The sequence below is a fragment of the Echinops telfairi genome, unplaced genomic scaffold, assembly GCF_000313985.2.
Source record: "Echinops telfairi isolate 266 unplaced genomic scaffold, ASM31398v2 ScPeMD7_4;HRSCAF=17, whole genome shotgun sequence".
NCBI lineage: Eukaryota > Metazoa > Chordata > Mammalia > Afrosoricida > Tenrecidae > Echinops > Echinops telfairi.
Window position 1 is genome coordinate 46,239,074 of NW_022103900.1, and position 16,013 is coordinate 46,255,086.

A 16,013-nucleotide genomic window follows, 5' to 3' on the forward strand; every position below is an offset into this window, starting at 1 on the left:
AAATAATCTATTAAATCTCAAGTCTGCAGCATTGCTGTGCCTCCTGGCCAGGCTCCCAGTGTGTGGTCATCTACTGGCTAGTTGCCAGACTCCTACAGCCAGAAATTCTTCAAGGATGATTGGTCAAAATTTCAACATTTGGAATAATTTAGTTTGATTAGCGTGAACATCTTTGAAAAATGACAAATGTGGCTAAAAAGAATATATAAATTCAAAATTGTGGAGATAGAGACCTTAGTTTTCCTTAGACATTTCCAGAGGAAATGTCAGCGTTTTCTAAGATATATGAGCCACATAACCTCTCAGTGAGTCAAAAACACTTTCACATGTTACAGTAATAGAGGTCTAACATCAAAGAACAAAACAGTGACAGAAAGCAAAATGTCTTTTGAATTTTCAACATTTAATGTATGGTTCATTCACAAGAGGGAAACTTTTGGTTTTGCTTCATTTTGTTTTGAAAATGGCAGTAGATGTTTTCAGAGGAAAGAGTTCTATAATCACTTTTCTGCAGAATAAACTCCCTTCAAAGAACATGCCTCTCGGTACATTCAGCAGTTGTAAAATAGTGAATGAGCATTACACAAGTATTTGTACAGTTGTGCAAGCTGTAACCCTGTTTTCAAAGATTCTGATGGTCTTCCTCCAATCAGGTATTAGAAGTTGTTATTTTTATTGGAAAGAGAAATGCCAGGTGAACAAACTATTGACTACATAAATATCACATTACTTCCAACTTTAATAAAGTTGACTAAATAACAACATGATTAGAGATTTATATTATTAGGCATTCACACTTAGAGAAACTTCACACCACAGTAACAGGGAAAGGAAGAGAAGGCAAACTCAACGGATTTTGCCTGCAGTGGGAGGGCTACTCTCTCACATGAAGCTTCGCTGTCCTTCAGCCCTGACTCCCAGGGACCCTATAGACAAAGGAGGACTGTTCCTGTGGGTGAGAGACGGTCACTCTTTACAGGAGCGGAAAGCCTGGCTTTCTCCGGCAGAACAGCTGGTGATTTCAAACTGCTGCACGTGCAGTGAGCAGCCCAACTCGTAACTTGATAAGTATGTTTTCAAATGTGTATTTCCGCTGTGGTGAAGTATTCCATCATCACTGAACCTTGACATAGTCAAAACACACTGCGTCTGCCTAATTCTTGTCAATGATTTACCTTTCTAATTCATGCACTGTTTTCTTTATGAGTTCTGCGAGTGGTACCGATGTTTACTGCTCTTGGCTCCCTCCAGTAGCTAAAAGTCAACCTAGGGAATTAGACAGATCTGTTATCCTGGGGCAGCTGTTCTCAACCTGTGGGTCGCGACCCCATGGGGGTCGAACCCCCCTTTCACAGGGGTCACCTGATTCATAACAGTAGCAAAATTACAGTTATGAAGTAGCAACGAAAATATTTTTTTTTTGAAAATAATTTTATGGTTGGGGGGGTCACCACAACATGAGGAACTGTGTGAAAGGGTCACGGCATTGGAAGGTTGAGAACCACTGTCCTAGGGTTTTCTGCTTGAGTTGTACTTGAAGAAGTAACATTTGACTCTACTGGCGTTATTTTGAGGAGTTTTAAATTCAGAATGATGAAACACTCATTATATGCTCTGATTTTAAATTGACATAAAATTTAAAGAGAACAAATGTTGATTATGAATTCTCCTATTTGTAAATTAAGGAGAAAATACATCCTAAGCATTTCTGGAGCATTATTTCAAAGATGCTTTATTTTACTAACCTGAAGCAGAGAGGTGAAATCTGCCAGTGTGGTATCTTTATCCTGGCCTCCTCGTTCCATGACTGACTCTTATCTTGTTTATATCATCATGCTTTAGCACATATGTACCTACTTATATGATGCCAGGAATAATAAATGTCACAAATACATGGATAACTGGGGGAGGGGTGGGGAAGCTCCAAAACAGTACTTATGTACCCATTTTCCCGAAGACTTCTAAAATAAGTCAACCCTCTGAAAGTCGTCTAGAGAGAAAATACACTGAGGCAAACATAAGTGGATGGAGAGGACATAAACATACTGTCTCCCCAACTTTGGGTCCTTGCACAAGACACCTCTCTGTCCCTTGTGGAGGAGAGTCCAACATTTATCATACAAGTTCATATTATTTCCTACCTTCATTCATTTTACTCAATCAAACTTTATTAGGCCTTTTTTGAGTGCCAAGTATTGTTCTAGTTTCCAGGGATTTGTCGGCAAATAAAAAAAGAGATTTCCCTTTTCACGAAGTAGAAATTCTAGGAATAAGCAAGAAAGCAAACAAACTGATTCTAGGGATTTATTGTAAAAAATGCAAAATAGCAATATGCACAAGTCCCACAAGGACTTTAATTATTTCATAAAGTTATGTTCACTTTGTATGTAATAAGCACAATCCTTAGGATAGCATGCCGAGGAAGATATTCGTGATGATGCCCATTCTACATATAAAAAAACACACAATAATAGGTTGCTGTTGCACAATAATAGGTTACTGTAAGAAACAGCAGGGAGAATCTAGAGCCTATTCCCTCAACTGTGACGCTACCCTCACTCTCACATAGTAGGAGCCTCTTCAAAATAGGCCTTTGACAATATAGCTCTTCTTTCTAATGCCAAAGTGTTGCAGAATGGAGCTTCTAAACCATATTATAAAGATAAACTGGTTGAACGGCTTCTATTTTATATGAGAAAGTTGTTGGAACATCTTCACTCTTAAAGTACAGGGTATAATTTGTTTTAAATCATTTTATTGGGGCCTCATACAATTCTTTTCACAGTCCATACATGCATCCCTTGTGTCAAGCACATTTGTACCTTTGTTGCCATCATTATTCTCAAAACATTTGCTTTCTGCTTGAGCCCTTGTTTTTAATAATAAATCAATAATATACTATTAGGAAATCATATGCAAATATCTTGATTTTTATGTTTCAATAAGTTAATACTGGTATAGAAACTACTTGTAAAACACATTATTTGCTAAATGCTTTTGATTAAAAAATTCAGTTGCTTAATATTTTCAAAAGTTTAAAATAGTTTACAAAAACAGAAACAAAAAACTATCTTCTATGCCAGCTTTCAGAAAGAATAGCATCTGGTGTCTTAAAGGCTTGTTTTAAAGCAAGCAGCCATCTAAATAAGGTAGGACAGCTATTCTCATGGATTCAGGAAGGAAGGAAATGTTCTCAAATTGATTGGAGTGACGAATGCACAACTCTCTTCAACATACTTAAACATTAAATTGTATGACATGTGACATATGTCAATAAAGCTGTTAAAATTAAAATAAAGGACTACCTTAAAAATGGTTATCCTGCATTATTTATTATCAAAACTAAACATCAAAGCAGTACCTTGATTGGTGGTATAAACTTACGAGAAATTTAGACTTTTAAGCAGTTTGTTGTAAGAAATAATGTTGGAACTGCTTTTCACAATAAATAAATAAAATAATTAAAAAGACATAATACTTTGTTGTTTAGCATGAAAAATTATAGCTTATAGGAATGAAATAAATATATGGACCAAAAGAAGTCTAATTTCTAAGTAATCTGTAATTTAATTGAGGAAAATATAATTTTATATACCATAAAAGGATTGTTGTTAGATATTTTTGAAGACATATTTTTCAGTAAAAAAGAAATTTTAATGAAGGGAAAGTTTTATTCATTCATGATCAATGACTTTAAGTCATAGTTTATGAGTCAAAAAGCTCCTCTCAGATATTTAAATTTGGAGAATAAATGCTGAATAATTGCTATTCAATGCACCAGAATTTCTACATAAATCAATTACAAGTATTACACATTCATATAGGTTTCATTTTCTAAAAGCCCAGGAAGGTAGTTAAATATCAAATTCACCCTGGTGGCATAGTAATTATGCATTGCGCAGTGATCCTCAGGCCTGCAGTTCAAAAATAGCAGCTACTCTACAGGAGAAAGATGGGGCTTTCTACTCCCATAGAGAGCTATAGACTTGGGAACTCCCAGGGGCAGGTCTACCCTGTCATATAGAGTCACTATGAGTCAGTATTGATTCAATGGCAGTAGTTAGTTTTGAGACTAATACTATGAAATAATTAAAAGTGAGTTTTTCATTTTATAAATTGGTTAAAAAAGAAGGGACATATTTTTATTTTGAATATTAAAGTTACTTGGTTACTTTCAACAAAGTAGTTTTGAAGTTCAAACTTCAAAATATGATCACTTACATGAAAGTTCCTAAATAACATTTTTTGATGTTTAGTAAGCTTTCAGAATTGATCCATGATTATTAAAACTAAGTAGATGCTTACTATGTCTAATATTACCACTGATTTGAATTTCTATAATATTTCATGTACATTTATTAGCAGAATAATGTATTTCTTTGATTAGCCACTGATTAAACTGGTTTGACTGTAAACAACCAAATGTTGAAATTAGACAAGGTCTTTGTCTCATGATCAGTAAATCATCACTTATTAAAAAATCAAAGAAACCAAACCAGAGCCATCGAGTCAATCCGTACTCATATTGACCCTACCTTGCTTAGAAAGACTTAGCTCAACGTGTCCTCTGGATCCTTTACTAGAAAACGCTTATATTAATTACTAAATCAACCAATGCCATCGGCTCACTTCTGACTCACAGTTACCCAATTTAGGTTTTTCAGGAATGCAAATTCTTAGCAAGTAGTCTCATGGCTCATTTTTCAGTTGAACACCTAACCCATAGCTTCACCAGGGTAACTGAAGTACTGAATAATCTCCCATGCCAGCATCTCACACGTTCAGTTTTCATCCTGTCATTACTGATATATAACTCTGTAACTTCTGGGTAGTCTAGTTACCAGCAATGGGCTAATATTGTCTCTTTACTTCTTGGCAAAAAAAAAACCAGGACCTCTTCCTGCCAAGGTAGGGTTAGACCAAGGGCCTCTTCAATTTTGCCTCTTCTATATTCCCCAAGCATAAAAACTAAGATCTAGTTTATCTGCTTACTCTTGACCATCTATCCCTTTAGGGATGAACCAAAGATCATTCTTATACATACGAAACAAGGAGACAATAGACATTTGTAACATAGGCCAATCCCCCAAAGTAAATTTTGCTAGGAAGCCCTGGTGGTGGGGTGGCTTCGTGGGAGAGACTGGGCTTTCTGCTCCCATAAACAGTTACTGTCTTGGAAACCCACCAGCGTCACTATGAGTCAGCATTGGCTGAACGTCAGTGGGGTTTTGTTGTTGTTGTTTTGTTTTTGTTCATAATTCTGGATTTGGAACTTTAGAAAGAAAATCCCCTTCTGTTGTGTCAAGCCATCAGATCTAAGTGATAGTTCTTTTTGTATCTTTTCTGTTGGAGAACCAGAAGAACCCCTCAAACTGAGGCTCCTGCTCTAGGCCTTACTGTGTGTAAGTCCAGAAACCCATGTTGAAGCCTATTCATGTTTACAGTTGCTGACCAGGGTGACTCATTCAACTCTATGTGTGACATTACTTTGGTCCTGTGCCAACTTCAAAATCCTTGATGTTTTTGAGTGCATTACTGTGTTTATCATGTCAATTAATCTTATCAGAGGATACCCTTATTTTTGCTAATCCTCTGCTTTGCATGTTTAGGCCTATGTTCCTCCAAATAAAAAAATAATGTGCTTTTATTTTGAAAAACTGCCATCTATTTGGCTACATGGATTTTCCCAGTAAATGTTTGTAGCTAAGGCTACAAAACTGAAAGTGAGAATGTAGACAATGAAATATCTAAATGTCTATTTAGTCACAGATGATTGATATTTTTGTGTTAGGGATAGTGCTATATCCTTAAAAGTGAGTGTATATTTGTCAGGGGAAGAGAGAAGTTAGAGGACTTGGAATTTAAATTTTAAAATGAAAAGAAACATTTCCAAATAGTCAAACATTCAATAGAAGATCTTCAGTATTAGATCAAATATATAATATGTGAAATCTATATAACTACATATATAAAGACATAAGTATACATATCAGTATATAGTAAAATGGAAAAGGGCATATGGCTAAGCTTAACTTTTCGTATGGAAATGGTCACATGGTCTGTGGTAGCAGCACATTCAGTTGTATTAAGCTCTAATTGAATTTAAAGCAAAACCTCTTCATTTTATTTCTGTCATCTTATATTTATTTATCTATTTTCCAGGAAGCATCGCCATTATTGTGCCTCTTGTCCTCTTGGTGACTTTGATAACCACGTTAGTCATTGGGTTAGTGCTCTGTAAAAGAAAAAGAAGGTAAGATACTACATTCATGTAATGTGAATCAGAGAATTGCATAAATATGAATTTAGTTTTCTAATTTCTTAAATCATGGTTTAACTATACATACTTTAAAATCTTGTTGTAAAACTATTTTATTCCACTATCTTATTATAGTGACTGTAATTTTAGGCAACCATATTGTCATATTGATAGAATGACTGTTAATTTATTTTAGCAAAACTAAAAGTATCACAAAATATTGAGATTTCTATAAAATTTTACAAGTGCAGTAGTCCTTCCATGAAACAGCAATGGTATCTAAGGAAAATCTTATTAAATTAATCAATGAGTAATTTCAAGTGCCATAAGTAATACTATACCTATATACACATAAAAATACATACATACATACATACATATACAGAAGGGTAAGTAAAAATCGTACTGCTACTAGATTTCCAGTTCATACATTTATCAGTGTTTTCCAAATAAAACATGCTTAAAACATGTGTCTACCATCAGTGGACGGCTGCTGACAAGTTCTCTCTATAATATGCTTGCCTTAGTCACTTCCAAAAAACCAAGCTAGCTATGGAGCAGTGGCATAGTGGTTACCCTTGGGACTGTGATTCCCCCAAACCAAACTCAATGCCATCGAGAATTGGTGTAGAACTCACTACAACCCTAGAAGACAGGATGGAACTGTCCTGAGTGTCTGAGCCTCTAAGTCTTTATGGGAGTAGAAAACTGCATCTTCCTCCCTCAGAGAAGTTGTTGCTTCAAACTGCTAACCTTATGGTTACCATCCCCATATGTAACCACAAAGCCACCAGAACTCCTTAGGGGACTTCAAAGAAAATCCATTCAAAACAGTGGCTCCTGAGGCAATGTGCTGAACCTATTCAATTTGGGGCAGAGAGGTCAGTTCAGAAGGTTAGAGTGACTGCTTTTTCGGGATTCCTCAAGGAATACCTTGATCTATTTTCTTGAAGGGCAAGGAATGATCCCAAGAACTTATTATTAAACCTATGAAAATTGAAAACTGCATTGGTGAAAAAATGGCCAAAAAAGTTGCCCCGAGATTTTGTTTCCCCTTACAAATATGTCTGTGGTCATTCTTCAAGGGAAGCAATGGTTAGCCTATGAGACTTTCACTGAGAAACCTGCCCATCCCGTCTAATGCCCTTATCTTCCTCCTCTGGGTAGCTCTGTATTCCTCAAATCCATAGATTGGTAAACTAAACATGACTTGCCTCCCTAGCAGTGAGTGAAACAGTCATTTTTTTTATCTGATGTAAACGGAAGGGTACAGTCCTCATTGGAGGAGAATGAGAAAGATGGAAACAATACTCGCAGAAATCTAACGACCCAGCTGGAACACACGCTGACAGACAATAGGTTCATATTTTTATTTTAGTGTGTCATCATGAGCTGTATAAATTTGTAGGAACAGTTTTTCCTTAGCCCTATGTGGTAACGCCTGTAGATTTTCATGATCATATATACACTTGTTTATCTCTCACTACACGTATTACCATATTGCTATGCCGTTGTAAAGTTCTACGTGGAGTGGGTTTTCTGCACAGTTATTATCCAGGAGGAACTGGAGCTGAGTATCGCAGTACTTAAATGATATAAAGCAAGACTCTAGTATTGTACACTGAGGACTTCAAATATTCCAATTAATAATTTGTTTATTACTATCTTGTGAATGATGTCTCCCATAAAGGGCAAATGTGGGGTTTAACAAGCTAACTGAATAGTAGATATTGAATTTCCACTCCTGCAATATTATCTATTTAATAGAAATATGTATACATAAGGTATAAAAATTACTAATCAACTTAAAACTTTTTGACCACTTATGACCTGATAGCATATTAAGTTTATTTCAAATGTATTTTATTTGCAAATTTTCATATTAAAAATCTGATGTATGTATAAATTTTGTAATATCATTGCTTGATTGTGTATGAAGTAGAAGTAAGACACTCACATTTTCTAGGACAAAAACAATTCGAAGACAACCGATTATCAATGGAGGAATAAATTTAGAAATCGGCAATCCATCATATAACATGTATGAGGTGGATCATGATCATAACGATGGAGGACTTTTGGATCCCAGTTTTATAGTAGATCCTACAAAGGTACGTCTCTCACAACACTGGACAAAAGCATGAACATTCTTGAGTCATTTCTCTGTTATATAATTTTGAATTTCATCATGATTTTCTTTGTCTTAAGATACGGGAAAAGATTTAGGATGCCTTGGGTTTAACGCCTCTGATCAAGAAAAATCAAGTAAAATCCTGGACCTCATAAATTAATATAGTATACCTAAGCCAACACAGGCTTAAATAATAAGCAACAAAAGTAAATAATTGTTATGTATTCAATTATTTAATAAGCTTGTTGAGTTTATTTCTTCTTCATATGTGTTGAGGCATTAGCCTATCTAAAAATTCAGTCCAGTGTAAAAAGTTAGCTGATTTCTTTTTTCAATACTAAAAAGAACATCTTTTTGTCTAAGTAAGTGCTTATTTTTAATAGTGTTCCTTTTTTTGAAGAGCCACCTTAGCTATGCCCTAATGTTTGAGTTTAATCAGATTCTCTTTTAGAAATATATTTCTATTTGCTATTATGTGCTTGCTATGGTGCAGTAGTGGCTATGCAATGGGGTGTAATCCTTATGGTCGCTAGTTTGAAACCACCAGCGGCTCTGAGAGAGAAAGACTGGGCTTTTTACTCCCGTAAACAGTGACTGTCTAGGAAACCCACAAGGGCTCACTATGAGTCAGCATTGACTCGGTAGCTGTGAGCTGGTTTTGGTTTGGGGTACTAACATGAAGCATATCCTTGGTATATACAGCTTATGAATCCATACTCCTTTAAAGTCTCTGCTAGTTCTTATAATTGTATGCTATGGTTGGCATGATTTAAGAATAATATATGTTATACAATTATCCAGATGAGTTAACCTTAAATATTCATTTCATTGAGTTACCTAGACATTTTATATTATAATTTTAGGACATTTTACTCTTTACTTTGAATGTGCATTTGCTAGAAAATGGTTCACAGCATTTATCATTTATTGAACATTTTTTACATTAAAGGTACTTACCCCAAATGCATTTTTTATTTGGTAAATAATCATAATGCTAAATTTATAGTCATATATTTTTACTGTTATAGCAACAATTTCTTATGCACCACATATTCACCCAGTTCTGGATCTTTGACTATACTTTCTATGTCTGAAATTGATTCATCAATGGTCAACTATTTATTTCTATGAAAAGAAACCAATTATTGCATGGATGAATTTTATACCTTTAGAACACATTGTAATTTTGTCTTGTTTTGTTTCATTTTTCCCTTAAAAGGGGACTTTTACTAATAATTACCAATTCGGTAACTACCTCCTACATCTAAACTTTTTCATAAAATAGATTCTGGTTAACTTCAGATTTATATTCTCTACTTGAAATTAAAAAAAAATAAAACAATTTTTATTGAGAGACTATATAAATTAAAAGACTACATGATTGTTCTATAATCTGTAGTGGAGAGAGATTCAAAATTCATTGCTCAAATTCTTTGCATTTGTCTGAGGGATAAAATACTGTATGCATAATTATTTTAAAAAAACTAATGTAGGCATACTTCATGCACTTTTCATACGCAGAGATTATTTCCCCATTATACTAATTTTTGGATACTTACAATGAATAGTTTTCTGTACTATATTTAGTTGTTTTTTAATTTTAATTCTTCTAAAAAGAAAATATGAAGTGTTTTAAATATACTTTCATGTTCTTAGCACACAATGCTCAATAAGTATTTATTTTCCAATCTGTTGACTAACTGCAAGTAGCCAACATGTGACATGGTACGCTGATTCAGTCTAGTCCCTGATATTTTAAAAACAGAAATACATGTTTTTACCTAAGAAGCAGTGATGACTGTGAGGAGAGGAGGATCATGTGGGAGCAATCTTGATTATCAAATATATCTTAGAGTTGAAATATGCACTGTCTTGTGATTTGATGTGATAGATATCATGTTGTCCAATATAGATTGCATTACATATAAATAAGTTTTTGTAGAAAAAAAATTTTTTTTATTATTTTCAAAATGGATGAAATTTATAATCTCATTAGTGATATTGTATAATTAAAATAATTAAATACTTCATAGAGTTAATAGAATCAGTTTGACTAGAAAGATATATAAATAATCCTTTGAAGGTTAGAAAAAGAAGGAATTAATATTTAATGATTTGATTCCAAATCCTTACATGGATTGTTTCCAATATTTTTCAAATGAAAATTTTATGGAAGAGAATAAAGAGGAAACATTGAGTTGATTTTCCATTAAAAATATGTGTTAAGGAGTTTTGGTCCAAACTTTATGATTGTTCACGGTTAAGAGTAAATAGAAAAGAGTTTTATATGTATATGGCTCTCTATATATCTGTGAACATTTTCAGATTAATAAATATTGCCTAACTTTTATTACTTGTAATGGAAATATGTGAATATGAGTGCACTAGGTGTGCTAAGTCTGCCATCAGACCCAAGCAGGGTTATTCACTGAACTTACTTAGAGACTTAGCAAATCAATATAATTGCTGATTAGTATGTCTTAGAACCTGGAACCCGATTTCCAAAAACTCAGGTACATTTGTTTTGATATATCAACTTTAAAATTTCATTTTTTTGTTATAAATATAGAAAACCGTTATGAATCGTTCTTTAATGATAAGCAGCCAGATACTGAAGCATCCAGAACAGGCTATTGTTAGAATTCTCCAATGTGATGAAACATTAATTAGAGAGGCTGACACAGTTTTCACACTCCAGTGAACAACGATAGTATTTCTTTGTGGAGGATGATATTGAATAAGCAAACAAGAATGGTAAGTTCTAGGAACATAGCATGTATACTAGTGAACTGACCAGAATAGAAACTTCTACCAAGGAGGCAAAAATCCAATGTTAACCTTTTTGTTTCTTTCTTTTCTCACTTGTTAATCCTAACATGAATGCTGAGTTCATGCCCACGTCTAAAGAGGGGTGTTTATGTGATCTGTCATAATTTATAATGAGATTATGTCAATGACAAATGATTTCATGGCATTCGATCAGAAACTACAATTCTCTGTTTACATGCAGACTAGGTATAGAGGGGGAGGGTCCTCTGCTTTCAAGCCACCCCACACGGCGCAGCCCATCTACCTAAACTCTGATCTGAAAGGACCACTAACTGCTGGGGTGAGAGAAGATATTCATTACTCCATATCCATTCCATCCCAGAGCCCCTCACAATCAAAGGCTGGTTAGGCCAGCGAGGTAGAGACTTTCTTACAGTTGAGTTTTTAATTAATTTGTGATTTCAAAACAGCGTTTCTATCAAGTACTCGTATTGTGGGACAGGCCTGTGCCTGTCTTAGAACACACAAAAAACCACCCCACCTTTAGGACAAGCTACTAGGTAGAAATAGACCTTCTACTTCATTGGAAAATAGTATAGCCCCATTGCGAGGATCATGAAATATTTTATGGAAAGTATTTCAAAAGAAGCTTTTATGGCCAGAAGTGTAAGCTGAAGGATTTCCATAGAGATTTGTTTAATTTTAGAAATTTCCCTGTTGAGAAGCTTTATTTAATAGATACAAGTTTGATGTGCTTTTCATTTAAAAAATACTTGACAATGTGGTATCATATTGGGAAATTAGAAAATATCAAATTAAGCATTTTTTATATAAAAATTAAATGCCTTGGGCTCAGAGAAAGATCCTCCATCTGAAATTGCATGGTTCATTTTAGGCCAAAGAATTCCTAAGGATAACTACTCTCTCCCCTGAATCACTCCCATAAACTGGTTTTCATTCTCATTTGTTTGCATGTTTGTGTCATTTGCATGACAAAAATTGTATAATATTTCTTTCTTGTATCTAAGATTTAATGTACTGCTAATGAAACAAAAAGCAAAATAAAACACAAGACGATGCGTTTTAGAGTGACACTGCATCTCTGAAAGTAATGACCATTATATAAACTGGTCGACTGCATGAGGTCCTGGCCATATTTCTCACAGTTTCTTCACAATGCAACAAATATCTATGAAACTTCTCATGATTGTGTTTGTTACAATTTATAGAATGAGTCAAAATATTTCCAATAGGTATGCATAGGTTACTTGAAGCAAAAATATTATTCTTTGTCTAAAAGGCTACTTCCGCAATGTAGGTTTACTTTATAAATTTTTTTGGTTTCCTTGTTTCTAACCTCATGCTGAAAAAGTGTAACCAAGAGGGAATTACATAACTTTCTATGAATATTTCACTTTGCCAATGATAAGCTGTCGACATAGGGGGAAATCTACCTACCGAAACTCTAGGAATTTAGTTTAACTGCTTATGCTTTTCAATAAATTCTCAAGGAAAATAATTTTCACAAAAGTATGTTTTTGTTTCTCCTATTATATCAAAGGCCTCTCAGGTTCACAAGTTATCTGAAAAACTTGAACTTATGTTTTCATCTGAAGCCATTTCATCCAAAATCTACTAAAGCCTGTAAATATAGCACTTGATTTGCATTTAGATATTTATCACTTAGTAAATGAAATGTATTTCATATATGCATTCTTATGATTAAAGGCTAGATATTCTAAAAAAAAACTAATTAGTGGGTTCAGGACTGCTAGTAACATTATATTGTTTTCTCCATTTTTTTCTCCTTTAGCCAGCAAATTACTCCAATCCAGTGTATGCAAAATTATATATGGATGGGCAAAACTGTCGAAACTCCTTAGGAAGTGTTGATGAAAGGAAAGAATTACTTCCAAAGAAAATAGAAATTGGATTAAGAGAGACAGTGGCATAATCGGCAAAACTTTTATATGCTGTATAAATGTATAAAATATAAGGATTACTTTTGTATGTTCCAACAGTATTATACTTGTGTTGGCATCAGCATTATCTCTTTCTTTTTTCTCCCTCCCTTTTTGTCTCTACCCTGGTTAATTGTTTTCTGGCTTCTATTTTTTGCTGATGACTCTTGATTGACCATTTGTATGGTATTTTTATGAAAAAGAACTGCACTACAGTACAATTTACAACAATGCTGCTGATAGGACACACCTTTGAATTTGTTAATATTAAAAATAATGTATTCCTTTGTAGTGTGAATATAAACAATCTCTTTTATATGGACTTTATGGGTTCTATGTCACAAAGAGATCTCGGCACTTTTTCATGATACAGTCTGGAAGCTGTCATATAACACTTATTTTTCTGGTTAAATGGATGGAAGAATAAATGATCAATTCTCTTCTTTGTGCCCAGTAAAATTGATCCAGACTACTGAAAATCGATAGCCCTCACAAGTTCAGCATTACCAGCTTTGAATTTAGCCTTAGATTACCAAACGATAGACAAGATTTTTGAGGAAAACCTTTTAAAACATATAAAACTAATAATTTGCATGAACAGAAACTGCTGTTTTGCAAAACCTCATAGACTCTACATGGTATACCAAATATATATGCCCTGTAATCAATAGTTACATTTAGTGGTAGAAGATAACAAAAATATCTCCCGAAGTGAAAAGACCAACACTTGTTGTGGGATAAGACTTTTTACTCTCCTTCAACCCAGAGCCAGTAGCCCAGTCAAGAGCACAAAAGGGCATTCAATGGGTTCTCACAGCTTAGGTAGTCCCTCCTAGTCAGATGCAATTTGTGGAAGATGAACTCAAACTTTTACCACACTGAAACTAAAGAGCGATACATAAGCACACAAAGTGAGGAGAATTTCAATCATACAAAGTCATTCTCTTGGTTAGGTCTAAGGGAAAAGGCAAACCGGCCATTTTGGTGTAGAGTTGTTGGTGAAATTTTCAAGATACAAAAGGACGAATCCGTTATCTGGCCTCCCCTAGATATACGCCAAAAGAACCGTCTTACTGGGATAGAACATTCAGCATGCCCACAATCAGAGGTGGAGCGTAAAATGTGACCACCATCACCCTGGTACTCTGGTTCCCTTTGATTACCCAAAACACGTGGACACCACTCACTTTTTCTTTCTTTTTCTTCAAATTTTGAAAGAAATACAATTGATTTAAGCTGTATTAAAAATAAGAATAGCATTTTTATACAAATATCTTTAAAGGCACAAAAGATGTATTCACAGGTATGGAGGGCTTTTTGTCCCTCCAATAGACATACATGGCTGACTCTTAGCGGTCAAAAGGTATTAACCTAACAGATGAAATATGTTTGTGGTTGCTCTTTATCCCTTTGTACAAGCATTAAAAAGAAAAAAGAGAAAAAATATGTTGTTTTATAAAGAGACTTTTTTTGGTTGTACTATGTGCATGCATACTACCTATTTCTAAACTTTGCCATATTGAGGCCTTTATAAACTATTGATTTATGTAATCCTAGTGCAATTTTGCTTGAACAATGTTATGCATATCATAAACCTTTTCAGGTTCTTGTTTAAGTACATTTTTTAAATTGAACAGTATTTTTCATTTTGGTTATAATAGTCATTTTGCCTATGTTTCTACAATGAAGTGTTAAATACTTTATAAAAAATTGTTGACTGACTTATTTAAATGAAATTCTACATATTTAAGTGCATGTGTTGGGTAGTTTTTGAAGCAAGCAAGTTTTACCTGTTATGGAGTATAAATATCACTAGAAAATTAAATAATGAACAGAGGGAACTTTTGTTATATTTCTAGCACATATTCCCTATTGAACTGAGCCAAAGCTCTTTCTGCTATTTCCGAATCTCAGGAGGAAAAATGTGTTATGTGAAAAAACTCAAATTCCAGAAGACACTAACTAGACATTATTCTGTAAGTGGAATGGTCATTGTTAAACCTTCTTGGGGCACCTGATTAGAAACTGCAATTGTAAGAGAGTTCTAATTAGTTACATTGTCTTTGAGTTATAAGATGGGATTTCAAAAAGTTTGTGGAAAAAGTAATGAAAAGAATATGCAATTTTCCCACCAAATTTTGGAAGACCCCTCATATTATCTGACTGATTTGTTTTAAGTCAGGGCATTTTGTGAGCAGCTAGAACCATGATTTGCAAAACCCACAGCTTGGAACAATCTTCAAATAGCTTATGACATGTTATCAGTAGCATGTTGCATTGTGAAGCGCTGTCAAATAGGTTCTGACTCATAGTGGCTCTACAACAGAACCAGATACTACTTGGTCCGGTGCCACCCTCACAATCATTTTTATCTTTGAGACATTGTTGTAGCCACTGTGCTAGTCCATCTCCGCGAGGGCCTTCCTATTGTTCACGGATCCTCTGCTTTCCCGAGCACTATGTCCCTTTTCAGGGCGTCTTCTCTTCTCACATTTCCAAACTATGTGAGACAAATCTTTCTATCCTTGTCTCGAATGAGCATTCTGTCTGTACTCTCCTGGTTGTTGTTGTTCTGGAAATCCATGATACTTTCAATGTTCTTAACAAGTGCCATAATACCAGTGCACCGATTCTTCTACAGCCTTCCTTCTTCATTGTCCAATTGTCACATTCATGAGAGATGATTAAAACTACTCGAGTCAGGTGCACATTAGTCTTCAAAGTGATGCCCTGGCCCTTCAACCCTGTAAAAAATGTTTGTCGTTGCAGATTTTACTCAATGCAATACAATACATGGTTTCTTGACTGCTACTTCTGTGAGCATTTCATATTGATTCAAGGAACATTAAATCCCTGACAACTTCGGCCCTTCTCCATTTATTAGACTATTGCC

The 16,013-nt window shown here is 34.5% G+C and overlaps 1 protein-coding gene across 1 annotated transcript in view; it reads left to right on the forward strand.

The window, feature by feature from the left end:
* The window catches only part of LRP1B (LDL receptor related protein 1B), a 1,686,774-nt gene extending 1,671,904 nt beyond the window's left edge, over nucleotides 1-14,870 (forward strand). Inside the window, exons 85-88 of the mRNA XM_045298375.1 lie at nucleotides 6,163-6,253; nucleotides 8,226-8,370; nucleotides 11,401-11,499; nucleotides 12,973-14,870. Coding sequence (XP_045154310.1) covers nucleotides 6,163-6,253; nucleotides 8,226-8,370; nucleotides 11,401-11,499; nucleotides 12,973-13,113 — 476 coding nt within the window. The 3' untranslated portion in view covers nucleotides 13,114-14,870. The remainder of the gene's footprint in view (nucleotides 1-6,162; nucleotides 6,254-8,225; nucleotides 8,371-11,400; nucleotides 11,500-12,972) is intronic.
* Nucleotides 14,871-16,013: the final 1,143 nt, after the last annotated feature.